The sequence below is a fragment of the Gasterosteus aculeatus genome, chromosome 5, assembly GCF_964276395.1.
Source record: "Gasterosteus aculeatus chromosome 5, fGasAcu3.hap1.1, whole genome shotgun sequence".
In the NCBI taxonomy this organism is placed as follows: domain Eukaryota; kingdom Metazoa; phylum Chordata; class Actinopteri; order Perciformes; family Gasterosteidae; genus Gasterosteus; species Gasterosteus aculeatus.
Window position 1 is genome coordinate 9280971 of NC_135692.1, and position 26690 is coordinate 9307660.

A 26690-nucleotide genomic window follows, 5' to 3' on the forward strand; every position below is an offset into this window, starting at 1 on the left:
TTACATTTTACATATAGCATCTGTTTTTATTCGACGAGTGCCTTAAAAATCCCATTCTTAAGAAAACAACAGTCAGAACAGCACGATTAGATTGGTAATACAACCCGCCCCAAAGTCTATACTAGCCTCTTCTCCGATGCTCACACCAAAACACAACATGGTTTCGAGTCCTTTGAGGCACATCTGCTTCCAGAAACGTGGCTCACAATACGGGTAAACAGAAATTAGGAACACAGCGCGGCCATTGTTCTCGCGCACACATCGCCTGGAGGCCCGAGGCGGGCGCCGTCATCGAGTGCGTTCCGTTCATGTTGAGGAAACCGGAGTCGCTGTAATCGCTTGAATATCAGCCAGAGATGCAGCCGCGTGGGGACGAGAGTTCCCACAATGCCGAGCAGATCGATCCGGTCACAAACGCTTTCTTAGTGTGGTGCTCGTACTTCTCGAATAAATACATTTCAAAAATACATGTTATTTTCATATTTTTTCTAGTAAAAATGTTCAAATTTGAAAGCAGTTATGTTTAAAATATGGCATTACAACGCTGCTTTTTTTATCAAAAGCCCGTGGACACAATGTCATTTCGCCCATCTTCTTAAAGAAGCACTTCACTTCAGATACAACCCAAATCCTTTGAACAACTCAATGTGTTTTCAGAATAAAACATCCCCATGATTGTGGGTTAGAGGCAGCTCTGACGATGAAACATAAAACAGGGAAATATTGCATATCTGTGGAGATTCTGTAACAGCCACATATTGCTTCGGTTAGTGCTGAGGACGGAGTACGAGGAGCACTAGTTCGGCCATCGAAGTCAGAATTATTTCAGGAAAATACTAATATAGCAAGTATTGAAAATGACAATGTCATATATTTTGGCAAAGAAACATTTTAAGTATACTTTACATTACTGGACCGCAACATTTCGGCTGTTATATTCTTGAATATATATTTATATATTATATGATCTACATTTGAATAAAATCTCCATTGAATACTTAAATCTCATAAGTATGAGGTGAGGTATTTAGAAATCATATTAATTTTATAAGTAAGAAAAATAATCAAATACAATACGTTTGAACTCTAATGCTGAAAGGTCATTATTTGAGGAATAACCAAAGTGACCACTTGCATTACATGTGCATATCTTAGCCTGTGTCCATAAATACTATACATATTTTTGCTTGCCAAAACATCATTTGTGCATAGTCACTTTTTATGTTCATTTGTTTAAAATTGTCATATTAGACTTTCTTGTAAAATTATAACTTTGCCATAAATATCCCCCCCTCCTCCAGCCCGTAAAGTGCTCCTAATACTCCGACAGTCCTCAGTGAAAAACACATTCAGTCATCCCAGCCGAAAAAGCGCCCAGTCATCTGGTAGAACTTCATGTTGAAGGGCCTGTAGAAGTCCCGTAGCCTCTGCACCACCTCGGGGTCGATGTTGGGGTGGGTCCGCCCTTTGGTTTTGCCCAGGCAGTGGGGCTTGCTGCTGCCCTCGGCTTTCTTGAGGCACGGGAAACCCTTGGTCTGGTTGAAGTAAAAGTGTTTGTCCGTGATGATCCTCTTGAGGCCCAGGAAGTCCTGCACGCGGCCCAGCTCTCCGGCCGGGTCGCTGATCAGCCGCTCGCCGCTCACAAACAGGATCTGCTCCATGGGGAAGTACTGCAGCCAGTTGTCCAGGTGCTTGGCGTAGATGCCGATCTGCACGGCGCTCCACGACGTGTCGATGAGCCCCGTAGTCCTGTTTTTGAAGGTGAGGCTCTCGAAGGAGGGAATGTCGGGCTTCTTGGACAGCGTCTGCGTGTAGTCCGAGATGGCCCTGGTGACGGGGTCCCTCACCACCACGATCAGCTTGGTGTCCCGGGACATGGCGGCTATCCGGGCCGGAGCCTCTCTGGTCACAAAGTAGCTGGGGGTTTTCTCCATGGTGATCTGGCCCTCCAGAGTTTTGGGCATCAGCTCCCTGAGAGGAAAAAAAAGACGGAAGTGAGATGTTTGTTTGACCTGCAGTCCTGACCGGACCGCACGGAGCAACTCTTATTATGACAAACATTATGACTGTACAGCTTTGTCATAAAAAACAACAACAGATGAATCCCATCAATCAAGACTAACAGTGGAAACGCTCGCTCTGCAGCGGGTCATTTATTCGATCTCTATCGGGTGTCTTTGAGCTCAATTAGCTGCCGAGAGGTGTGACCAGATGTTGATTTGACGCTTTGGCGTAGGGCGGCGCTCCGGATGTTACAGACGTTCTACTGGTGACGGTACACCCGGCTACCAAAGTGTTCCTTAATGTAGCCGCAGGGCTCATGAAATCCAGAAGGGCAATCCCCCGGGTCCATTCGGAAAGGGCGTGTTGCTGACTCTTCCTGAGGAACAATGGCAAATCTCTCTTTCAATGCTACAGGGCTGCTTATGAAATATTAATATTTGAGCAAACCCCCCCCAGCATAATGGACCTACGTCCTGTCTCGTGCTCGTTGCATGAAATGGTGCAGGAACACGAGAAAGGTGTTTCAGCATTGTCGCCTCCACTGTGTTCACGTGGTTTTACGTTGTATTTATCTGTAACATAATTTGCTTTTAAAACATCTCTTTTAATCTAATCTAATCTAAACTGTATTATCAATAAGGGGATATATTTCATGGAATGCAACTCGATGGAACCTCCGTTAATGCTGGCTGTTGCCTCCGTTATGAACATGAACTCTCCTCCTGCCGATTTCTAGAAAGATTTGGGTTTTTTTTATGTGGCATTATGAGAGGAAGAAATTTACTAGTGTAAACTAGTGTATAACAGTGTTTAACTGCAGTGTGAAGCATCAGGTTGCACACGTACGGCATCGATCCCACAGGAGCAAAGGGGCCTAACTAAGGTAAGACGGGATATCCGATTGGTGGATGGACTCTTGGGTACCCGCCCACAAAATGAGACGTGGAAACCAGCTGATCCATTCGGCCACGCCAACCTTCTTCTAATATTCTACTTCTACTACTCCTCTTCCTCCACTTCCCTTCTGCCCAGCTGCCTCCACGACTGCGACCTTAAGCAAAGCGAGTAAAAGCAGCCCATGAATGATTAACGCGCCCCCCCCTCTGCCATTTAGAGCCTCGGCAGAATACAGCTTTAAAATTCACCAAAGTACAGAATGCAGGCGTCAATTATTCATCGGCTCGGCTCGGCGCTGCTTAAAGCCGGGACCGGCGCTGACAAAGTGGCCCGGGCAGCTCCCAGGGTAGACGCAGTGTGCCACCCGTGACAGAACTACTGAGACCCCGGAGGAGGGAGGGAAAGGAAAAGAGAGCACAGACAGCGGCTTCCTTCTTCCCGCCGAGTGTCTCTTTCCGAGGAGCTTCTTTTCTGTGCCTTGCAGGGCGCGGCTGGTAAACAGCCATGCTCCGTTTAACAAACACGGGATCGGATGAGGCCGAGGGCGGCGAGATGTTTGCTCTGCACAAACAGGGCGCTTTGATAAACGGACAGCAGCCGTCATGACGTCAAAGAAGTCTGGTTGCGTAGAAGTCCACGAGAAAACAACTCGTCTCTTCATGTATTTCCTGAGTAAATTCTATTAAAATTCTAGTAAATTCGTTAAATTCTAACGAGGAATTTATGATGTTAATCTCGAGTTTCAAGTCTTCTTAAATACAGCATGATGTTTCTTTTGGTAAATTATTATATAATTATAGTGAAATAGACCATAAAGCAGGGTATGCTTTAGGAGACCCTAACCTCCTAAATGTGGTAACTTAGAGAAAACAACATGGCCGAACTCACGGCTTCGTAACGTTAGTCCACAAACCAGAGGGTGACCTCTGGCCTATTGTCAACACTCCCAACACTTATTTCTCCCCCACTTATTCTAGGAGCCGAACGGAAACACAGTCAGTGACGGCGACAGGACGAGTGTGCCTGATCTCCTGGAGAAAACAGCTGCCCAACGCATGAAGTGAAACGGATCTAAAAGCCATGAGTCGATAGCTTCAGGCCAATGTCAAAACACATCCATACTGCGCGTGGCTGAGTGGGTCTCCTCCGCGGGGGAACGGACCACGAGGTCAGCACGAGGGGCGCCGCGGTCGATAAGTGCGAGAGCCGCAACACAGGTGCACGGACGTCGCCGCGTCTGCCTGCGACTTCAACCGTCGCCTGACCTCCAGAGTCCTCTCGGTATCCGCGACCTCTCCTACAACATGGACAGGGCCCCCCCCCCCGGAATGAGGCCGCCTAACGGGGCTTTTACAAACACAGACCGCAACGTCTGCTAAGCTCACACGTCGATAGCGGTGAACACAGAGACCGGCTATCGACTGGGGACATGGCGTCTTCCTGAGAGCAAAATCGCCAAAATGGCGATTGGAAATCCGGTGGACTTCAGAAACAGGCCGAGCAGCGCCGCAGCTTCACGACGCAAAAGAGAGCATTATTGTTTCATGACCAAAAAAAGAAAAAAGAAACGAGACCCGTTCTAAAGGAAGCATCCATATTTGATGGCCTGCGTCGAGCTTGTCCTGTGGTCGATGCACTCTCGCCGGTGGTGTGTCGGTGCGAGGGCACTCCGGGGGGGGAGGGGGGTCAGCGAGGTACGTGGGTTGGTGTGCAACATGAAGGCCGACATGTTTGGAAGTACAACCTTGGTCATAGGAGGTAAAATGTAAGAAGCCATGGGTTAAAAATGCAATGTAAGTCGCTTTGGATAAAAGCGAAATGACCTGTAATGTGAAGTGGCTGATGTATCCGGGTGTGATGTTCATAAATGAACTCACGCATGCTGCGATCAGGTAAGACTTTTAGAAAGAGGATATTTGGAGTCTCACAGTCTTACGACCTCTGAAGCTCATCATGAAACTTGAGTTGGAGCCTGGACAGTTTTTTGGCTTTTTAATGCCAAAGAAATCATATTGTTGAAACATATTTCCGTGACTACCACTTGCTTCAGAAGCAAAAGCTCCTCAGTTCTCAACTTCTTTTCTTTTGTTGGACGAAGGAGCAAGAAACCCTTTGCACAGACCTACGAACAGGAGAGCACGCGGCGCGTCGTAATGAAACTTTATTGGCAGGGTAGGTGATGTAACAGATGACAAAGTGTTTGATATTTACAGCAGCTCCAGAAGCCGCTTTGATTTCTCCATCGTGCTGCTAAAATACGACTCCCTGAGCACACTGAGGCATAAAACACAGGCAGCGGGACCCGCTGCCGACCCAAAAGCCTAACGAGAGCCACACACAAAACCCCGACCCGCCTTTAAATCAAATTCACCGCCCTGGCACAAATTTGAATATTAAAGAGCGGAAGAAGACTGAACAAATATTCAGGGTGACAAAGTTTAAAGCATAACAAACAGCTGGTCTACATGACAGAACTCAACGCCATGCTGTCTTTGTACGTCATTCCTCTCATGTGGGACTAACTAACTGGAGACGGATGCCAGGACTCTTTCCTATAATAAAAAACCCAAATCCAATGTACACAGTAATGTGCAGTACATCACTCAATGTGTCCTTTATAGGCTCGTTGATAAAAGCCACCGCTTTGGAATAAAGGGCCTGACGCATCACTGCTTTCGTTTCCCTACTGAACTCATATACGGGCTGTGAGTCACGTCTGCCTGCTATATAAATGAAAGCAATAAAAGAAATCTAAAAAAGCCCGAACGCGCCATACGGTCTTATTTACTGCGAACCGGGTTCGCTCATAATACGCCGACACGGAAAGTGAATTAGGGAGGAGTAAGAAGCGAACAGGAGGTCCGCTCGGATCCGAGTCCGTGGCTGACGGGAGTCTGTAAAGGCACGAAGGCGAGGGCACGAGGGCCGCCCGCTTTCCCCCCCATGAGCTTTTGATTCCCATGAGCCTTTGATTCATTTTCCCCGTCTTGCGGCAGGGAGCCCGCTGGCAGGCACAGCTAGCCTCCCGCCACGTTCCCCTGCCACCGCCCCCCCCCCCAGACGGATAATAATCTTGTAATTGGCTCAAAATTTCTGCCCGTTCTCCAGCCTGTGCCGCTCTCAACCGATATTTAACAGGTCAGCGACTGCTGGCGGCGGTCGAGAGGGAGAGACCAAGTGGAGGAGCAGGAGGAGAGGGGGGCTCGGGGGGGGGGGGGTGTTGCTTCAGAGTAATGGTAGCTGTGCTGTGAGGTGAAGGCCCACCCCTGTGAGCTCCGCTGGCCTTTTGCTGCTGCACATACAGTGGGGATCACGGCCGATTCCCTTCGGGGGGTTTGTAACGCCGGGATCACAGGTCTGAGCGGAGCTGGATAATCCAGAGAGTCTCAGTCCTCCAGGATCAGCCGACCGGACCATTTAGTTTCCCCTCCACTGTCTCGTCTGCACACCTGCACTTAACAGCTCTAAATGCCCCCCTCCCGGTCTGAATCCCACCGCTTCCGTAAGAGAAATCAGCATCTAGCGTTTTCTGTTTGTCTGTCCCTCATTTCGATATAAACGTCTAATGTGGTGATTTCCGGGGCTCCATGATTGATATCGCCAATCCTGACCTTGGATCAGAACTGACTCTGATTAGCAACAGGTCATAAGCAGCTTCACAGTGAAGCAATGGACATACATTTGAAGAGTGAAGCAGGGGACTAAAAAAGAAACAGCTAGATTCCTGCTTTGTTAACCGAAAAACTCCACAAAAGTTCTAAATTCTCAAGCAATTTGCACTCTGAGGCAAGTAGAACTCAGAGTGGTGCATGGAAACCGTCGGGGATAGGAAGCGATTTTGAGAGACATACAATTACTAGATAGGAGAGTCATCTATTCTTGGAAGGCAACAAGGGAGGACAGGGTCTACCGTTAAACCCCCCCTCCCCCGATAAAGGGTAAGTAGGGAAGGAAAAAAGCCCCGCACGACACATCAGATAGCGATGTCACTGACGACGAAAAAAACTTTGAAAATGTCAGCTTTTAAATAACAGGAAATTCGTTGTCGGATGGATGATTGGGTGTATTTCAAATTAGACGAAAGAAAAGAAAAGGATGTGAGTGGGTTTCAGGAGCTTGTGGCGGTTCCGTCTGGGGGGAGAACAGGAAGTCAGACTGGGAATGGAGACCTTGTTTAATCCTCAGCGTCATTAATAAAACCACTTTGGTAAAAAACCTCCCGGTGAAATCAAAAGACAGAGACAAGCGGGAGGCTTTGTGGAGGAGGAAGACAGGCTGAGTGAGGGAAGGTTAATCCAGGGTTGGAAAAGTTGTTTCTGGTTATTCTCACTGATCTTCAGATCCAATCGCGTTGGCTTTTAGCTGATGAAATCAAATACAATTTTCTAACCTCAGACAAAAAGAGAAACAGTGCTGGCCCGCTGCCATCCTCGTTCATCACAACTGAAGTGTGCGACTACACTGGGGAAATTTCTGCTTTTTTTCGACGTACACTTTACTATACTAGAGTCCTCATAAATAAGGTCTGGAAGGTAAAAAATTATAATCTGACCTGTAATAACAAATCCCCCTGATGGACACTCTTACCAGTGGCGTCGAGTTTTCCCTCCCTTTTTCTTCCCTTTTCCGTACTACAAAGACTGCGCGATTCAGTAAAACATTCATGGAGTTGGCTTTGCGGCGTGTTCTTATAAATTTATCAGTAGTATTTTTAACATCTTGCTGCTTGGTGGAAGTCCACAGTTTATTGCGTAAGGGCAGAAAACTCTGCTTTATCTTTATGGCAACGTGCTTGTGAATTATTCACCCTCTCTAACTGTGAGGGGGGGCTGCAAGGGGGGGGGGGGGCTGCAGGGAATCATCATTGCCGTTCTGAGGCCTTTAAGACGTCAACCAGCAGATCCAGACGGCGTATCAGCACCGTGGTGAGGTGTGGGGTTGAGTGGGTGAGATGGGTGAGAGTGATGAGGAGCAGAGAGAACGAGACCTGAAATAGAAGAAGGAAAACAGGCGCGGACAGAAATACCAGATGTAAGATTGGCATGTGTGTGTACACCCGCCCAAACTGTAGCATTCACAGTATTATTCTGACGGGATGAGTTGAATTACCACTAAACACAACCACGGACACATTTGAAATCTGACCGCATGACGGCGCCAGATAATAAACTTTGATAAAAGTAAAAAGTAGTAACTGAAATACATTCTTAAATGATTTAGTACAATTTGTCAGGAAGTCCATGTGCAAGTTGAGCCCATTGCTTCCTCACACATTTACTAATAAGTCACTGAAGCATGTGTGAAAAACTGGTGTCAGACCGGTTCTATTGTGCACAAACCACAAATATCAAGCTGATGACCACAGACCGAGCAAGCTTCATCCTCTGGGGAACATGAATCCGACGGGTGCTCTGCTATTTCAGCCTGATGTGGAGGAAAGAGCGACCGAGTTCAGGTCATTACTGCGGCTTGAAAACAAAAAGCTTGTTGCTTCTTACAAACAGCTGCAAACTATCATTCAAAAACGTTTAATCCCTAAAGTCTATATTGGTCTACTATTGCCCCCCAACGTTTATTTTCTCTCAATTTTCTGCTCAGATCTAGTCAAAACTTACCAGCATAAAACTGGAACTGCTAAATATAACCCGTAACAGCAACTCTGTGTCGTAATGTCACTGCACGTGTGTGTGTGTGTGTGTGTGTGTGTGTGTGTGTCTTTGAGTGAATTCTCAGAAACCAGCATGCATCACTTTTCATATTTCTCTGACCCACTTGTTCAGAGTTACACAGAGTTTGAGGCAGAGACTGTGGAGACGACACTTTGGCAGCGGCTCAATGCAATTTCTCTTTCTGCCAAGTCAGTTTGCAGGGTCTCAACAGCTCGCGGGAGATAAGACATCTTAACTTGGGTTTAATACTGAAGCTCATTTTCAAGGTATTGTGATCCCTGAATGTTCGCTTACATACCGAAGGTGGCTTCATTAGGAAAAATTCCAAGTGGTCTTTCTATAGCCCTGCTTATCCTTCCTCTACAGTTTAGAGCGTTGAAATAATCCGAGGAGAGAAATAAAAGAGCCACTCGCCTCAAACGGAAACCATTTCAATGGGTATTTAAATTCTACATTCCGGTCTGATTTGAATACAGTTTCTTTTTTCTTTTAAAAGCACTGTGTCAAATGCATGCGAGCAAAATTAAATGTGAAATTGTTCAGAGCCAAATGGAAGGCTTTGAGGGGACTGCTCTGCGATAATTACCCATGACAAAAGGCTAGGGCTTTTGTCTTTGACACCATTACCATGGTGATTTCCAAGCGGCTGAAACATTCAATATAAACATTTCAGTCTGCCGAATATGCCACATAGGCTGTCGCCAGACAGATACCGGTTATGAGGCCCCCTGTTGCCCCCATGCGAGGGGCGGCGGCTCACATACTAGAGCTAAGGGGAAGGAAAAAATAAAGACCTCAAAAAGCTGGCGATTGCGATTTGCGACGGCTAAAGTGTGATGAGTAAAGCCCAAGCTTCACATCCCAAGTGATGGGCTGGCAAAAAGACAATCCTGTCCCCGTCCTCTCGTAGCGCTGGCATGAGGACGTTTCTCCTCAGCAAACACTTTCACACATTCGCTCTTTATTGGGGGGGGAGGGGGGGGGACCCACCAATGTTCCGCCTCCTGTTGGTGTGTTGCACTATATGGATTTCTTCTAAATCGTCTCTTTTCTGTGATCTAACACGTATTCCGATAAGGCGGCTTATTAAACGTTCTCGTTAAAGCAGAGGTGGAGGTTTCATTATCAAGGAAACGTGAGCGGATTCCAGAGCTCGTCTCGGAGACGCAAAAAGCGGCCGGTCATTAAAATCCTTTGGAAACTCTTTAAAAAAGAACGTCCGCGTACCGTCGGCACAATAAGGCATTATGCAGGCCTGTCTGTCTAATCAGTGACGTGCGTGTCCTTATCAAACATTGCTTCATTAACCTATCCGGCTCCAAACACCCTGAGACAGAAGGGTGGGAGGGGAGGAGGGGGGGGGCAAAGATGAATTACAGCTTATTTAATCCTCAATGGTTTTACACTGCATCTGTTTTGCATTATCGTGGAGGACGCAGGAGTCACACGAGTAAGGCTCGTGTTTTTTTACCAAATAGCGTTCGATGGGGAGCTCCTGTAAAAAAAATGTCAGTATCAGGGTCACCTTAAAGGGGGAGATTGGTGGAGGGGGGGGGGGGGCTTTTGAGACCCCGGTCAGTCACGGGGAAGGCTGTAAATATTTTCCTTTGTCCCCACCTCCCCATCGAAAAGGGCAACATGCTAGTTCCTCTCTGAATACCCCCTGGCTTCCCCGCGCTGCGGAGGGATCTGCAGGCCACATTCGGGTCGTTTCCTGTGCAGATGGGATATTTCTCGCATCGTAACCAGCGGAAATTGACAGGTGTTGCTGGAAACTCTTGAACGTTGAACATGCATGTGTGTTTTAACGGGTTTGGAACAGCAATGGAGGACGACGAACATCTTAGGAGGATCAATTCATTGTCTATTTGGTCTCTTCATAGAATTTTGTGGCAATAAGACAAATATATAATACTGCCAGACAGTGTGAAGAGAAGATTTAAGGAAGACGAGCTGGATGACTACACTCTCTGTGTGTGTGTGCTGTTACATTATTCATTGCTCTGTGCACAAATCGGGATATCTGCTTAGATCTCACGACAAATTATTTCCATAACAAAACCCCAGCACGGGTAAGCATATAAACGCACTCCTAATCACACAGTGGACTCAAAGTCCCCCCGTACCGCACCGCGCGCACAAGACAGGCAAGAACTTGACAGGTTCAAAGAGCCTCGCTGGCGTATGTCTGAACGCTCCGACTGTAAACCGCCTGGGATTCTTCTAAAATAGAAACAACTTCTGAAAGGGAGTCATTGTCCTCTTCAAACGCGAGCATATACCGAAGCCAAAATTAGGTAGCATCTGAGCCAGCAGACCGGCTTGGCAGATCTCCTCGCCGTGAAACTCGCTGGATGTTTCCCTCAGAGCCGGTGTCGGTTTCAGCCGCCGTCGCGTTGAAGCGCGTCACGGTCGGTTTTTAACAGTATTTTGTCTCTGGCGCGGACGGGCAGCGGCGGGCGAGAGGCCGTTAAACATCATATCCGTATGAAATCCTATAGCTGCGACATAATGAAAGCCAAACGTTTCACCCGTTTTAAGAGAATAAGTTAAAGTTAACAAGATAGCAAAGCGCGTATCCAGTACGGGGAAAAAAAAAATCCTGGGAGTTCAAGTTCAAGAGAGAGCAGGGGGGAGCGAGGGGAGGCTGATGGGGGAGGTGGTTGGGGGAGGGGGGGGGGGCACAGGAGCCGGGGATACGAGGCGGACAGCGGTACCGGGGAGTGTAAAAGTGGTTACACCGTTACCCTCCATCCTTCTACTCCCAGGCCCAGCGCACAAAAGCGCCTGGCACCGCCGCCGCCCGCCCGCCTGGTCGTCCGTGCCAAGCCGCGGCAGGGTCACGCCAGCGAGCTCGCACCCGCCGCTGCCACGCGGGAGGCCCCCGGGATTAGCTCTCACGAATGAATGCTCCCTCTTATTGCGTCTTTTCACGCAAACTCATTACAAATGGGCTCTCACAGCCCTTCTTCTCCCCCCCCCCTCACCCCCCCCAGAGAGACGAGATGAGGGTCACTCTCCTTTACGCGAGCAGTAGCTTTCAATAGCGCCGCTTCTGTTGCGGCGGGTAGAGGTGCGCTATCGTCACCCGTCGAGGCCGACATCGGGAGGGGAAGGTTGGCCACAGTGTCACGGAGGGAGGGGGTTAGGGAGGCGTTGGGGGGGCGCTAAAAGGGACCCGGAGTGGCTAACACGGAGCCAGCGGTGGGCCCCCGGGGGCCGCGCTGTGACCCAGAATTCAACAGACCCCCCTCATAGTGAGAGAACCAGGAGGCCCTTTGACGGCTGAGCTTAACTCCCCCCCCGCCCGCCACAGGAATAACACCTCCTCTCCCTCCCGGGGCGGCGGGGAGACGTAACCCCATCTGGGGGAAGCCGGAGATAATGTGGAGTGTAACGGAGAGCCGCTGACAGCGCGCTAATGTTTCAGCCTGTCAGCTCTCGGGCAGCAGAGACGGATGCTTTTGGAAATAGAACGTCATTACAGGGCAGAGCCTCATTGTCGGGGGGCGAGGACAATGCCAATAGTGTAGTGGAGCTGTTTCGTTTTTTTTTTTTTCTCCCTGCCAAATAAAAAAAGCCGTCCGGCTGCAGCTGGTGGGGGAGTCAGAGCGCAGAAACTGACACAAGACGCTACCGCAAATGATGTGGATTATTAGCATAATGCGAAAGAAAAACATAATCAGATGCGTCGGAGGGTTCGTGCTCCGAGTAACCTGCACTGCTGACGCAGCGACACCCAACAAACTCGTCTTTTTGGGTGTTTTAACTGCGCAATAACTACTTTGTCAACTTTCTAGAAAACAGTAAAATACGTTTTATTCCTCACACTTTAGAAGCTGAAACAAGGTTTTAGTCTTAAAACAGTGTATAACATTTGGGGCCATCCATTGGTATATAAGATATAAATATGTCTTTGTTGACGATGACGAAAGGAGCGCATCCTCATCACCATGTTTCAAGGCCTTTACTCGTGACCAGTTTTAACCTGCACTCCTTAACGAGCTGCGTATTCACGCCCGGCATTAAACAGGAATGGCAACGGACGTTCTCATTGTCGACCCGATGGAAGGCGAAACGTTCAGACGAACACGTCGGCGGCTACCCGGCATGTTGCCACGGAGATGCTAAATGAGGTGCTCAAAGGGGGAGGGGACACGGGCCTGATGATTCATGTTATCGAGAGGGGTTATTTTTCAATAATTCACATTGATTTAATCGTCCTGAAAACACATTAACATTGAGCGAGCGCTCCGCCGAGAGATAATGGCTGGATATGTGCGCCGTTATGGAGTCAAACTCTGCCAGGCTTGAATGACGGATGTGCCTTACATACGGATTGAGGCTGCGTGAATACGCGCGGTCTGCCCGAATCGCAATTAAAAAACAAATAAGCAGAGTGTAAAGACAGAGACGAGGTGTGTGTGTGTGTGTGTGTGTGTTCGTGAGAACGCATCTACAGAGAAAAGAAGCAAACCAAAACGAAATGCGTATTAGCGCCATTCGTATTGGTGACAGGTGAATGGAGGGGCCATTAGGAACCACTTTCAATCACATTTGCATTTACATTACGCGCCTGTAACGCAACCATAAACCTTTTTGGAGAAAAAAATGGCGGAGAAGCAACAGTTAAAAGTCGCTCCAGTGAATTCACGTTGGAAAAAAAAAAAAAAGTATCACATACATTTACAGCGAGTGCATGTTTGTCTGCCAAAGTGTGCTGTATGTTGAGTGCAAACACAAGTGTGTCTGCATGTGCGTGTTCTGCACAATCACCTCGAGACTCAAAAGAGCTCCTCTGAAGGGACTTGTTTTTTCGCTGTAATGTTCATCCAAGTGTTCATCGGGGAGAGCTAGAAAAGCGCACTGGCACTCGAATGCATGAAGTAAAAGCTTTGTGGGTAAGGGGGTGGGGGTGAGGGCAGGGGTGGGGTTGGGGGGGGGGGGGGGGTCCATCCTGCTGGATTTACGCCTTGCCACGGTCGACCCCTTTTGAAAGCCAGTTGGATACAAGAAAGAGAGACGGAACATAAGAGCAAAAAGCAGGGCGGTGAATGAGAATATTCACTGCTGGCCCGAGCGGAAAATAGTATGATGTAATAAAATGTACGTCAGAAACCGACCTGCCCACGACAGCCAGGGAGTCTGAGCATGCATGAGTGACTGTGTGTGTGTGTGTGCGTTAATGCCTCTCCATTAGCGCTTAAATAACATTTGGGAGTGCAAACAAAGCACAAAATCATCAATGAGGAGCACTACAGCTGAGGCGATGGCGGCCGAAGCCCCTCCACAACATGAGCCTAATTACACGCGGCCCCCGCGGAGGGCCGTTGAATCAATGCTCGCCGTGGATCCAAAAGAACACAAATCAATACGGTCGCGTCTCGATGGCCCGTAATGAGACTGGAAGCAAAAGGTTTTGTATCAGCAACATATTGGCTGGTTCCAGTGGGGTGGGTGACGCATGTTTAATGACAGTATGATTGAAACGACAGTGTGATTGTCTGTTATTAACGGCTGTGAGAGCCAGAGAGTCGATGTGGAGAGAAGTGTAGGGGAGGAAGATCTAAACGCTAAACTATTTGTGTTCATCAAATTGTTTGTGTAATAAGATTACGGCCGTCGGGGAGGCCCGGTGGACGTCAATTAAGCAGATAAGAAAAGGAAAATTAATCACTTTTATGAAATGCGCGGTAAGCATTGGCAAAAAAAACAGGAAGAGATTTTGTTCCGCGATTTGAGGCCCCATAAATTGCAGTGACAAGCAATCGGGGTGAAAAGCTTGGTGAAACATGACTTCCTCTTCAGAGCCACAAACCGACGGTGTTATTTTTATACACATATACATCAACATAAATGTGTGTTTATGTTTATACATACCACATTTTCAGAAGTCCTCCAAGCATTTGGAGGAAAGTCTTTAGAGTTTATCACGGTCACATGGAGTCAGGTTGTCGTGGCTACATCATCTCCCGCCATTGTGCGTCACCACCACGGCTGTGACCAACCGAACCAGCTCGCTGAATTAACAATGCAACGCCACCTTCCAACGACTTTTATTTTCTCATTCGATGAGCGAGTTCATTAACGTGAGGACATTTCGTTCGGGAACACACACCCGCGTCGTGGCCTATTAGGCAACGTTAAGCAACGTGTCGTCTTCTTATTTTTTTACTTCTTCTTAACATTATCTTTTAGATTTTATTGTGGAAAGGTTGTCGAACGGTAGAAGTAGCGCAACATGTATTACCACAATGACTGCGTCAGGCGTAGTTGGCATGTGCGGCAGCTAAAAAATAGGGGGAAAAGAAAAAAGATCACAAAGCACGACATGAATGTGGTGGAAACACGATGCGGTCAAAACTTGTAGAACGTTAGGGGGGGAGAAGGGGGTGAGGAGGAGGGGAGGGGGGGCTGTATGGGGAGCGGCATGGGAGAGCCTATATGAGCCGAGGCAACGCCGTTAATGGATGTGATCACGGCTTCCTGGTGAATAATGCAGCCCGGCTGATTGGCTGGATTAATAATTGATGCGTTGGAAAGGGGGAGCTGTGGTGGATAAAGACGGCGCTTAGCGTCCCGTCGGAGAGAGGCGTTCGACTGCCGTGCGTTGCACATCTGCCCGTGCTGGCGCAGGTTGCGTCGTCGATGGGAGGGGGCCCCGGTGCCTCGGCACTGGTGTCCTCCCATCGATGATACGGCCTGCAGGGGGAGGACGTGTGAGAGGTAAATGTCAGAATAAACAATGGCCCTGACAACATAATGACATAATGGGCCCCAGCCCCACCACATGTTTGACGGTTAAAATGACTCTGGCTTCGTGTCGAGTCCCACAGGCTCCTCACTGTTGTTCCACCCTCGGCCCAAACTGACCCAGAACCCGCCAGCTGCGCAAACAAAGACGGCTGCAATAACGGCAGAAATAAAATGTAAAGTATCAATCCGACAGGGTCTTTTTTTTTTTTTACAGCCGTCAACGATCAAGCTGCAGCTCGGTGACAGGATCCGATGTTCGGAGGAGGGCGGGGCGGCGAGCCGGTGAGAAGACACAGGTGTGGAGAAAGGAATGGCTCACAGGAGATTTTTATCGTAAACGTGATTTACATGTCGTTCTTGGAGATTTCCAAAGGATGCGTTTGTTTGATTCGAGTTTTTGCAAAATGGGTCTCCAGGCTCGGTTACGAGCATCAGACCAAGAAAAAATCTATTATTCAACTATATTCTAATATATAAATACATTACGGCTCTCAAAATTAACACATTAATCCATGCGATTAATGTGGCCGAGATTAATGTGATCAAATATTTTAAGACCCCAGAAATGAAACTGCAGTCAGTTAGATTGGAAAGACGAGGCTATAGTCGAAGATGGAGAGAGGCGCGACATGCAGCAGACACAGAAGGGGGGTGAGTCGCAAACGGACCACTTCATGCACCGCTAGGCTAAGCTAGCTACTAAGCAAAGCTAGCTGCTAGGCTACTTCCATCTCAACATCTACCTTGCAGAGGACCACCACTGTGTCACTAAAAGGCCGTGGTTTAGAAAATGTCCAGGCTGAATCACAGGTTCAAATGATGGAGAGTTGAGAGCACAGTGTCTAAAATACAAGCTTTCTCAAGTGATTACTCATTACTTGTAACATTTTGTTTTTAGAAGAAAAACAAATCGCGAATAAAAGAGATTAATAAAATATGTGATCCCATATTCTCCAGTGTAATATTTTCACCAAAAGCCAAATTCCTTGATTTTACCAACCTATTTGTCAATAAAGCGGTTTCTGAAGCTAAGCTGCCGGCTGTATCTTCAAATATAGAATAAAGATATGAGAGTGGGATGAATCTTATCTTATCTCATCTTATTCTTGGCAAGACAGGCAATATGTGTATAACATTTTCTTCACGGATGATGACAGACTTTTTTGCTATGATGTGTCCCTCTCATTAGGTGCAGCAAAAAGCTTCCCCACCGGATTTTGCATCCGTAATTCCCACTCTGTGATTCATCTCTCACTTCTCTGTTACTGCTCCATAAGTGAGGAAATCTGTTCCCTGCTCCTCTCATTAACATGCAAATCCTCATCTTTAGGAGAAAGGATAACGCAATGTCCTTTTCTGCAGCTCCAGAGCACCGAGGATGTTGCTCCCTGCTTCTATTAGCCGGACATGTTCCTCTGACAGCCATCTCCCGCCTGTCTCATGTACAGTCTGACACAGTTACTGTAGCAATTACTGGCGCTCAGGTTGCGATTAATTGAATTACTGGGTCGTTCCCCTGCACTCCCGTGTGGGCGTATCAATCACCGCCTGCGTGCCGCACAGACCCCTTATCACCCTCCTCCATCTTTATGTAGAAAGACGCCGGCCGTGCTGTTGCACCCCATCTATCAATGATCTGTTCCAGGGTTGGCAAACTCATTTTCTTACACGTTCCCTCTCTTTAATCAAGCGGCATGGCATGCAGAGGTAGTTAGTTAAAGCCGTCCGCCATCTTTTCTCATAACTGTTAAAAAGGAAATTACAACAAAAAAAATGCGCAGCTGCAATCCTAACAAACCTTGTTTGACTCGTGAAGAATAGACCTGCACCCCGTATGAGTTCATAAAGGATTTGTGATACATTTTTGCCGATAATTTCTGAAGAGAAATCCTGCTATTGAGTGCTCTGAATGGCTCTTTTGTGCGACGCAACCTTTCAAGTTTAAAGTACAATAGGCTGTATGTGCAGCATTTTGTTTGAACAGCTGGATCCGTACTTGAGGAACCAGGTAGCTTTTGAAAACCGCACATGCAATGGATCCGTGGTGCTTCTGTTTGAATAAAAGCCGCCCTGCAGGCAGATTAAATGCCACTCTGTCATTCTCTCTCCCTTCACCACCTCCATTATTAGCTATTTTAAAAAATTGTGCGTGATTTCACGTCGTGGTCCATAGCGCTGCCAAACGGCCTAATCTCCATCATGTTAGCCCCCCCCGCCTACGCCTCACCCCCTTTTGCTACCATGCAACTCTTTGTTCGTCACCTCGTAGGAATACGCGGAATACGCTGGATGTGCAAGTGCTGAAAGCTGGAACATAACATCTGAAGGGAAGAAATTGTGTTGGCCCCTTTTGTCAGCGGCGCCAAAGAAGCGCCAATCCCCTCATTTCAGATGGGCTCCAAGAGCCGTGTACATGCACATGCGCACGCAGGCACGCTCGCGCCTCAAGCTCGGCTGCGGTCTCGTTCGGCGTGTTTTGCATGGAGACAGAGGTTGAGCAGTCAAACGGAGGTTGAGCCCGAGGTGCCGTCTGGCGTGGCCCCGGCCCTCGCCTCCGGTGGCAGACCCTGCCAAGGCGACTGGCAAGTGCTGTGCCCCCGATGGAACAAGACAAAAAGGGATGCTCGCTGCCATCCTATCGCCACACAGGCAGCTGCAGATAGCACACATGGCAGTGTGTGTGTGTGTGTGTGTGTGTGTGTGTGTGTGTTTGTCGTGCCTTTAAGCACAGCGGCAGAGTGGGAAACAATCCGGTGTTTGTCCAGTTTAGAGCCCTGAGGAGAGTGAGAGACTTTTCCTGCTGAGCAACCCGGCGTGAAGGGCTGGAAGGAGATGGACCTCCAACTCCCTTGAGTAGTAAACACTTGGGTTGGGTTTTTTTTTTTCCTTAAATTTTTACAGGGAATTGAAGGACAGGACGGAGACGTGTGCCAGAAAGAAAAAAATTGAACATACGGCAAAAGTATTTTAAAGAAAACATTAGTTTGAATGGAAAATGGAGGACCCGAGAGGAGAGGGTTTCCTTCTTTTTATCGGTTCCCAGGCTCTCCGTCGCTCCGGTTCTCCCTCTCCTTCTGCCTGCCTCTGCCTTTTTCTCTCTCGTGGAAAATATGGAGCGCTCCCTGTCCTGTGATAAAGCTGTTGCCTGCGAGACGGGAAAGAGAGATCCATCACGCCGGGGCGTTGGCTTGGCCTGCCAATCCGCACCGCGGTGGGCTGTAACGCGTACATGCTTCGTCCACGCATCATTAACCGAGCCTCTTCTGCACCAAAACAACGTGGGTTTGGCTGCACGTTTGCAAAGTCCCGAAGCACTGTGGCAAATTCCCTGAAAGTCTTGATGTGCATGAATTCCGGAGGTTGTTTCGCGGTTTGTTGGGGGAAGGAGAGGGAGACGGAGCTGAAACCGGCTGGTCCAAAGGCCGCTTGACTCTCCAGTGCCAAAACGATAGGGTTACAGTCTCTCTTTGTTTGTGGAGGGGTGACACTTCACATCCACCTCGGAACTGCCAAGAAGAATCCCAATCACGGGGGGGGAACATGAATACGGTACGCTAGAAAAATTGCAAACACGATCCTTGTGAAGTGCCTGAAGGGCAGCGGTGCTGTGATGTCGGAAAACATAACCTGGCAGGTTTCCACCGGAGTTCAGGGAAAATAAACATCACTGACATTCACAGGCATCGCTTGAAAAACCACTAAGCTATTAAAGGGCTTCAGGTAGAGCAGCAGAAAACGGCGAGCCGCAATCCTGCAGCAAATGTCTTGAGAAAGGTCAAGCATCTCAAGTGCAGAGACAAGACGATAGAAATGATTACGCCGATGTATTTCCGCCACGGGACAATAAAAAAAGGGGGACCTCAAATACTCCTTTTGAAATACGATTCCCGGAATAAAACGCGGCATCATGTATGGGCTAATGCCTCATAAAAATACAACAGCTGCTGAGCCGAGCGGGCCTGAGACCCGACGGGGTCAGACAGGTTACTGACTGGTGCACGCGGAATCCCAAAAGTGAATAAACAACGGAATTCGGAAAAGACAACGTAACCCGACCTGAATGTTGCGGTCCCATCTGCTCGCACGTGAACTCTGAGGGTGCCCCCCCCATGTGATCAATGAGTGTTGATCACACTCTCTCACTTTCCGCACATGCTCCTGTAGGCACAGCCGGCTCTCCTGTGGCCCGAGGCGGCGGATGCGTGCATCTTCCCTCACCTTGCTCGGGTCCACCGGCGACTCCTATTTTAGTGGCGTCAGGTGAAAAGCGTCAGGTGTGAGCGCCTGTTGGGGATCCAGGTGGTGTCTGCAGAGCACCCTGCACCTGCTGCCTGTCCATCGGGACGGGTGGGGTGGGGGGTTAGGGGAGAGGGGCAGATTCCCAGGATGCCAGAGGGCAGCTGCTGACAGGCCCTACTTTGGACAGTCCCCTTTGCCTCCCCTGCACGGGGGGTGTGGGGGCGGGGGGCCTCCTGGGGTCAGCTGCTAAGGGCAGGCAAAGATGTCGGCGGAGGTCAAGGGGTTGGCAGGGCGGGTTGCATGCCTTCGGCAGGAGGTGAGCGCCCCGTTTTTTATAATCACACTCCCCGATAATCACTTTCACAATCCAAAGGCGGCTCACGCTCAGGAGGTCTCCGGCGATCACGTTACGTCCGCTGTGTGTGCGCGCTCTCCCCGACCTCCCGACCGTGACCTCTCCACCTACTCCACCTGCCATCGGCAAACATGCTGTTTGCACATGTAGTTCAACTGATCTTTTTCTTCACACCACTAGGTTTAGTATTTTTATCTCTTTTTCGGTTTTACATTTAAACTCCATCCTTCTTCTGTGTAGCATTGAGAGGTTTAATGAATATATACTAGATGTTGCTGCTAGCCAGCCTGCATTCAACCAAGAGGGAAGCAGAACCAGAACAATAAGAAAATCAAGAAAGTACAATTTCGTGAGGAAAGTTAAACTACGAAGTGCTGGTACAGTCGTGGGAGGTGTGCTTTTAGTTTGCGTCGGAAGCTGTAGACTTGCTGCGGTCCTGATGTCACTGCAGAGCTCATTGCACCATTTAGGCGCTATGGGACAGCATCCTGGTTCATGACGAAGCCGGTCTAAATAGTTTTTAAAAAATGACGTTCCAAGGCCATCCCTCAGCACCATTAGGAATATGTCGCCCGCTGCTCGGTACTTTCAGGCGGAACCAATCGGGGGATCAATTAGGGGAAACGGGTGGAGTATATTTTAAAAACCGTAACTGTGTCTTGGAGACTAAAACAAATGGCTCCCAGCAAAGCCTCATTAATGAATCCTCGGAGACACATATTTAAGAGTTTGCACACTCGACACCAGCAACAAAAGAAATAATTCATATTTTCGGCCCATATGGTTTCATAAATCCAGACAGGCCAGCGAGATATTTATCGAGTTGGTGTACAGGGTGCTGGAAACTATTACGGGTCTGCGTGCTCACATGAACATAGACGCACGCAGTTAAACCCGGCTTCTAGCTCAGGCTGCCGTGCGGTTCCGACGTGACAAAACCCGGCGCGGTAAAAACAACGCAACACCAACAGCGGGCTGTAACAGAGGCACTTCAGCTGCAAACTCTTCACTGTCATTTTTTCGCCATTGAACTTCGAGCCTCTCCCATTTTCGGAGCCGTGTCATGCTTTCCACCGGTCCGCCGGACCAAGGCCAGAGTTTAAACCGTGCCAGCCGGCTGATAGACACACACTCCGAACACAGCCAGCGAATGAGAAACGTGGACGACGGCCTCGTTTCGAAACGATGGGAATTCAGCAGCTTTTCCCTGTCAGCACGCTTTACTTTTACTTTTGTTTTATTTTTCTGGGGCTTTTGTTTGCTTACCCTATCGGGTAGCCTAATGAAGGGGGAGGAAATGCAAAACAACGGCGAAGAAGAAAAGAAAACGGCATTTATGGAATTTAAACACAGATGTGGTACGTAATGTTACTCCACACATTTACATCTGGATTTGCGTAACATAAAAAGAGGGAAAAGGACTTTGTCTTGCCCCCGCAGGCCGACGTGTGGCGCAGAACAGATCGTCAGCTTTCTAACTAAATCCCCGCCGGGTCACTGCTTTTATGATCCAGAGTCACTTTTCATTACCATTACAGAATGTCCTTTCAAATAAAGCCAGTTTTATGAAGAGGGAAACCCCTATTTCGCCGAGAATACTCTTTTTGTTTGCTTTATCGCGGGCGGCTGTGACATTTTAGTGGGAGCTGAAATGGATACGCAAACTCCGATCAACTTGACCCAAATTATTCTCTGAACCAGAGGCCGCCATGCTTCTTTTTAAATGTTTTAATTAATTAATTTGTCTGAAGCTGTGCCCTTTTTAAGGCGCGCCGAAGCCGAGCGCACGCCGTCGGCCCGGTTGCGTCGAATGCGTATATTCCGACACGAAGACCGCCGTGTTTGTCCGCTTTGGGATAAATGTGTGTGTGTGGCGGAGTCCGGGGTTGAGGTGGGTGGGAGGGGGTCCCTTGGCCCTCGTGTTTAACGGGTCACGCATGTTTTTATGAAGGATAATTAACCCATTAAGGGATCTGGCGAGGGCTAATCCCACCGGCTTGCAGACACCAAACCCAAAGTGCGGCCCGGGGCCCGGACAGGTGAAAGCCGGGCGCACGGTAACCCAAGTAGGCCGAAAACACAACACGGCCCTCTGCTCCGGTTCACAGTGTTTGTGCTTGACCTCCTTGTTCGCTCCGAGTGTCCATTTCCACAACAAAAGCCTAACAGGTTGTCTGTGATTATACGTACACGCCGCTGAGAAATCTGCGGTGAAACGTAACACTGAGTGGCGGGCCGATCGGGGGTGCCGGGTGTCGGTTTCCCGTTCGGGACAAAAAGCCTGAATTCCCTGAAAGTCTCCGGACACAAAGCGGCGGTTTATTCGGGGAGCTAAAATCAGGTTTTTAGTAGAAAGTAGAACAAAAAAAAAAAAAGTTGAAAGTAAAAAATACATAAAAGTTGTTACCAGGATTTGAATAAATGCAGATGTTGAAAGTATTTAGGGTCTTAGGAAACATTAAAGCGGAGTTAAAAGTTTAAAGCTACCAATGTGTCATGCTCTGACAACCGCGCCATCAAAACGGGAAAGTCTATCCTTCACAATAAATCACAGACTTTTCTGCATCGGGTGTGAGACTGAGTTCTGTTTTTTTTCTTTTTCGTGGCGTTTGATGGAAAGTCCCGTAACAAGCCAGACGAGGAGAGTTTTCAGACATCTGTGAGTTGAAAAAGGAAGAGGAGGCTGGAGACGTCAGATTAAGTGTTCAGAGGTGTTACAGTAGAGCGCACGTTCCCATAGGGACGTGGAGACGGGTGATTCAGGACACTCATCGGCCTTGACAATAAACAAAGAGCCTCCCGAGACGGAAGCCGCTGCGTTTAAAGTATTCACTGCCGCTGATGAAAGGAGTCGCATAATTAAAGCAAATTGGACACGGTGATTAGTCACAGAAAACCTCGGCTTGTTTTTGCACCAAACAAAACCCACATTTTTGTTTTTCTTTTCTTTGTTTCGCGATGCGATCGACCTGATTTCCGTGAGGATTTTTCTTTTTTTTTTGACGAGCACTTCCGGTGCGACCTCGGACGGATACTTGGGATGGGAGCGACTCAAATCGAAAGCTTCCGCTCCGACGCCATCAGCCGGAGGGCCCTCAGACGTTGTCGAGGGGAGCCGACGCGCTGGACCCCCGCGGAGCGGGCCACGCCGACGTAACAGTTGTTTATTCCTCTTTTTCAACTCAAAGGGTCCTTCTGTTTGAAATGAGGACGGTATTAAGGGGGAACCGGGCCCTAAGGTCCTTGCTTGGGAGGCACGGCCCAAATTCCAGAGAATCTTGGCAACTCCTCGCAATAGATGGGACCCTCATGGATATAAAACGCCACAATGGATGAAAAGGTAAACAGAAGGGTGTGAAAGAGTGATGGCGAAAAGAGAATGTTCACTCTGAGGGAGGCACAAAGAGGGAGGTGTGTGAGTGGGAGATGGGAGAGAGCCAGAGCTTTTCGGGAGGGGGCGAGCGAGGAGGGTCTCTCGGGGAAGTGAGGAAGTGAGGGGGGGGGGGTGTCAGTGAGGGAGAGTAAAAGTTTTGTCTCCAGGCTTTTAAGAGGGTGCTCTGTTTGGTGTTAACTCAATCAAAAGGTGAATTATACCTCCCGAGACACTCAGGTAACCTTTCATTATGGACGTAATCCCTCTTAATAACAGAGCGGCAATGTCGGCAGTGCCCCATTAGACAGGGAACCACTGAGAGGGAAGGGCCATTATTCCCCACAGGCCCCGTGGAACCGTGAACACACAACGCTCACTCACACACACTCGCTGTGACAGAGGAAATCAATCACACATTTCGACTACAGCGGCGTACTCCTCCTCGCGGGGACGTCGAAGGGGAGCCAGAGTGCGTTTCTCTAAATTTGCACTTTTGCAAAAAAAGCTGATTGAGATTCAAACTGTCTCCGTCGATAAACAATGCTTTTGACCTTCAAAGTTTGGAATGTTTGAAAATCACGATATATATATATATAAAAAGTTGAATGCACTAATTCAATTTACTTATATTATATAGATATCTATCTACTTATATTATATATATATATATATATATATATATATATATATATATATATATATATATATATATATAAAAATATAAAGTTAGAATATATATATATACATTAAAGTCGGAATATTATTATGTATATACATTCTTCTTCCAACTTTTTAAAAGTAATACCAAAAATGTCCTTATCAATTTGTCCGATTGTAACAATGAAATGCGTTAAAGAAAATGCTAAATATTTAGGTAGATCTTAATAAAAGTTTATGTTAAGTAATGTTGTCTTTTTACTGAACACACACATATTACAGTGTTAATAATAAATAAATCTTACACTTTAAATTGTTGAAAAATGAGCACAAACTTTGAAGTTTCACAAGCAGACGAAGTATGATATTAATATCAATTGCAACGTATTACAACTTTTAAAATGGTTAAGATTTGTCTTTATTTTCCAGTGTAATCAAACTGTAATTCCACTGTGGTGACTAACAAAGGCACTTGTAAGGCAGTCAACCCGTAAAAATGTGCAAAATGAGCAGCCCGATAACATCCAAAGAAAGCAGAATTAATGCAGCATATTTATCAACAGGCTTCATCATCCAGCAGCGACCACAAGACGAGATGTGTAATAAAGATTTCTGGGTTCCGTAGACCAAACTTTATCAGCGATAAAGTAGGAAAGAAAAAAAAACAATAAGAGTTGCCAATTTAATGACTAATAAAATAAACAAAAGTTCAGGCAAGATGATAAAAACGCGTATCCACAGTCCGATTGTTGCATGCGCGCTGAATACGAGCATCGGGGTTAAACGGTGTTTTCATTTTCAGCCGTTGCCTCCAATTATTATCCATCATTATAATTATTGCAATATTCACCTGTACCACTCCAGCCCGTTCTCGTAGTTGCGGTCGAAGAAGTGCGGCTCCGCTCCCACGGCCCTGATGTCCGGGTGGACCCGGAGGAACTCCAGCAGAGCCCGGGTGCCTCCTTTCTTCACCCCGATGATGAGCGCCTGCGGCAGCTTCTTGCTCCCCTCGCCGAGCGGACTGAGCTTACCTGCGAACCTGCGCGACGCTCTCCCGGCGACTAAATCCGGCGGCGCCAGGATGAAGGACTCCTCGGTGCGCTCGTACGCCAGCCGCTTAGTCCGCTCCGGGAGCCCCGCGGCGCGGCCGGAGGTCGCCCTGACCGGCGAGGTGCCGCAGCGGTCCGCCAGGCAGTGCAGGAGGAAGAGACAGGTGAGCAGGGAGCACAGCATGACCGCCGCTTTCCGGAAGACGCCTCGGGACGGGGGGTCCAGTTTACGGATGCGGCTAAAAGCCATACCGGTCCCTGGGTGGTCGGTGCAGGAGCCGCAGCCATGCTGGGCACGCGCTGTGGGGTCGTTTTGCCATGAAGGAACCGACGAGTGGGTCTTCATCCACGGTGCGCTGCGGACAAAACCTCAGTCTCCTCCAACAACAAAAATAAATAAATAAAATAAAATAAATAAACCCGCCACTCACAGGTGAGAAAGAAAACGCCCAAACCGCCCGGAGACCGAAAACCAGCGCGCAGGTGCGTCTGATGTCCGCCGCCAGGTGTGACCGCCCTCCGCTCTCTCCTCGCGCCGCGCACGGTGCCGCCGCGCGCCCTGCTGCGTCCGCCCGCACGTTGGAGACTTCTAAACTTGTCTCGCGTGTCGCGGATGCTCGAGAGCACATCTTCTCTGGCCAATGAGATAAGGCGATGAGCGGACAGGAGCCAATGACGTTGCAGGTGGGCGGAGACACCGACGCGCCGGACACCGGGAGGCAAATTAGAAGGGACTTTTCGTGCTTTCAATAAAGTTGTGAAGTGAAAATGCTGTAGGGACACAAACTAAAGTACGATTAGTTAACAAAGAGACGCGATAAAAACACGTTTGCAGACCAATATTCACATTTCAACATTTATTCCATCCCTTAAATCGTATTCATCAACATCTCCTTTCTTAACTGACACATTTACATAATATTCACACTGCAGAGCACAGGGGTGTGAAAACAACAAACTTACACACAATACAATTCTGAAATACGTACTTCACAAGTGTAAGAGCTTGATTACTAAAACTTCTAAAACTCTCGGTGGACCCTTTCTCCACATGCTGCCGAAGTCAGGGCCACCAAAGAAGATGCCCTCCGCCGCGAACTCTTGTTTTTATGACGCGGAGAAGAACAAAAAAAGTGAAATAATGATAACGGGGGACATTATTTCTTAACAAGCGAACAAGAACAGAACCAAACGTTTCACATCTGCTCCTGCCTTTGGGGGCATTAACATGAGAATGTGCAAGCAGTGCTTCAATGCTGCACAGCTCACTGCTCGAGAAAGAGGATGGAGACCTCAACATTGCATTGCCAGTGCCAGATGTCCCCCCGTGTTGTCCAAACAATACAAGGGGGTGTCCCGCATTTAACAAATCACACCCCGTGTCTTTTCTCTGCCTCGCTGACACCGGGGAGATGCTCGACCCTCTCAAAACCAACTGCGAGGGAACACCCGGCATTCCCTCACAGAGGTCAAAATGGCTTCTCGCGTCTTCTTCGTCGGAGACGGATAAAATAGGGATGTTTAAAGGTGTTGTGACCACTTTTGCTGAAAGTTTCACGAAATGCGAGCACACGATTACTTTATTGTAACTTTCATAACTGTTTAAATACAATTATGGAGTGTGCTGACCTCTGCGTCTGAACCTTACAGAGGTCACTAGATCTATCTGATGGGTCAGACATGATTAACGT

At 48.2% G+C, this 26690-nt stretch overlaps 1 protein-coding gene across 1 annotated transcript; it reads right to left on the reverse strand.

The window, feature by feature from the left end:
- LOC120819675 (heparan sulfate glucosamine 3-O-sulfotransferase 3A1) lies at positions 1-25636 on the reverse strand. Its single transcript, XM_040177319.2, has 2 exons — positions 24801-25636; positions 1-1971 (listed from the first exon to the last, which is right to left on the reverse strand). The coding sequence occupies exons 1-2, from the start codon at positions 25343-25345 to the stop codon at positions 1350-1352; spliced, it is 1167 nt and encodes a 388-aa protein (XP_040033253.1). The 5' UTR covers positions 25346-25636; the 3' UTR covers positions 1-1349.
- Positions 25637-26690: the final 1054 nt, after the last annotated feature.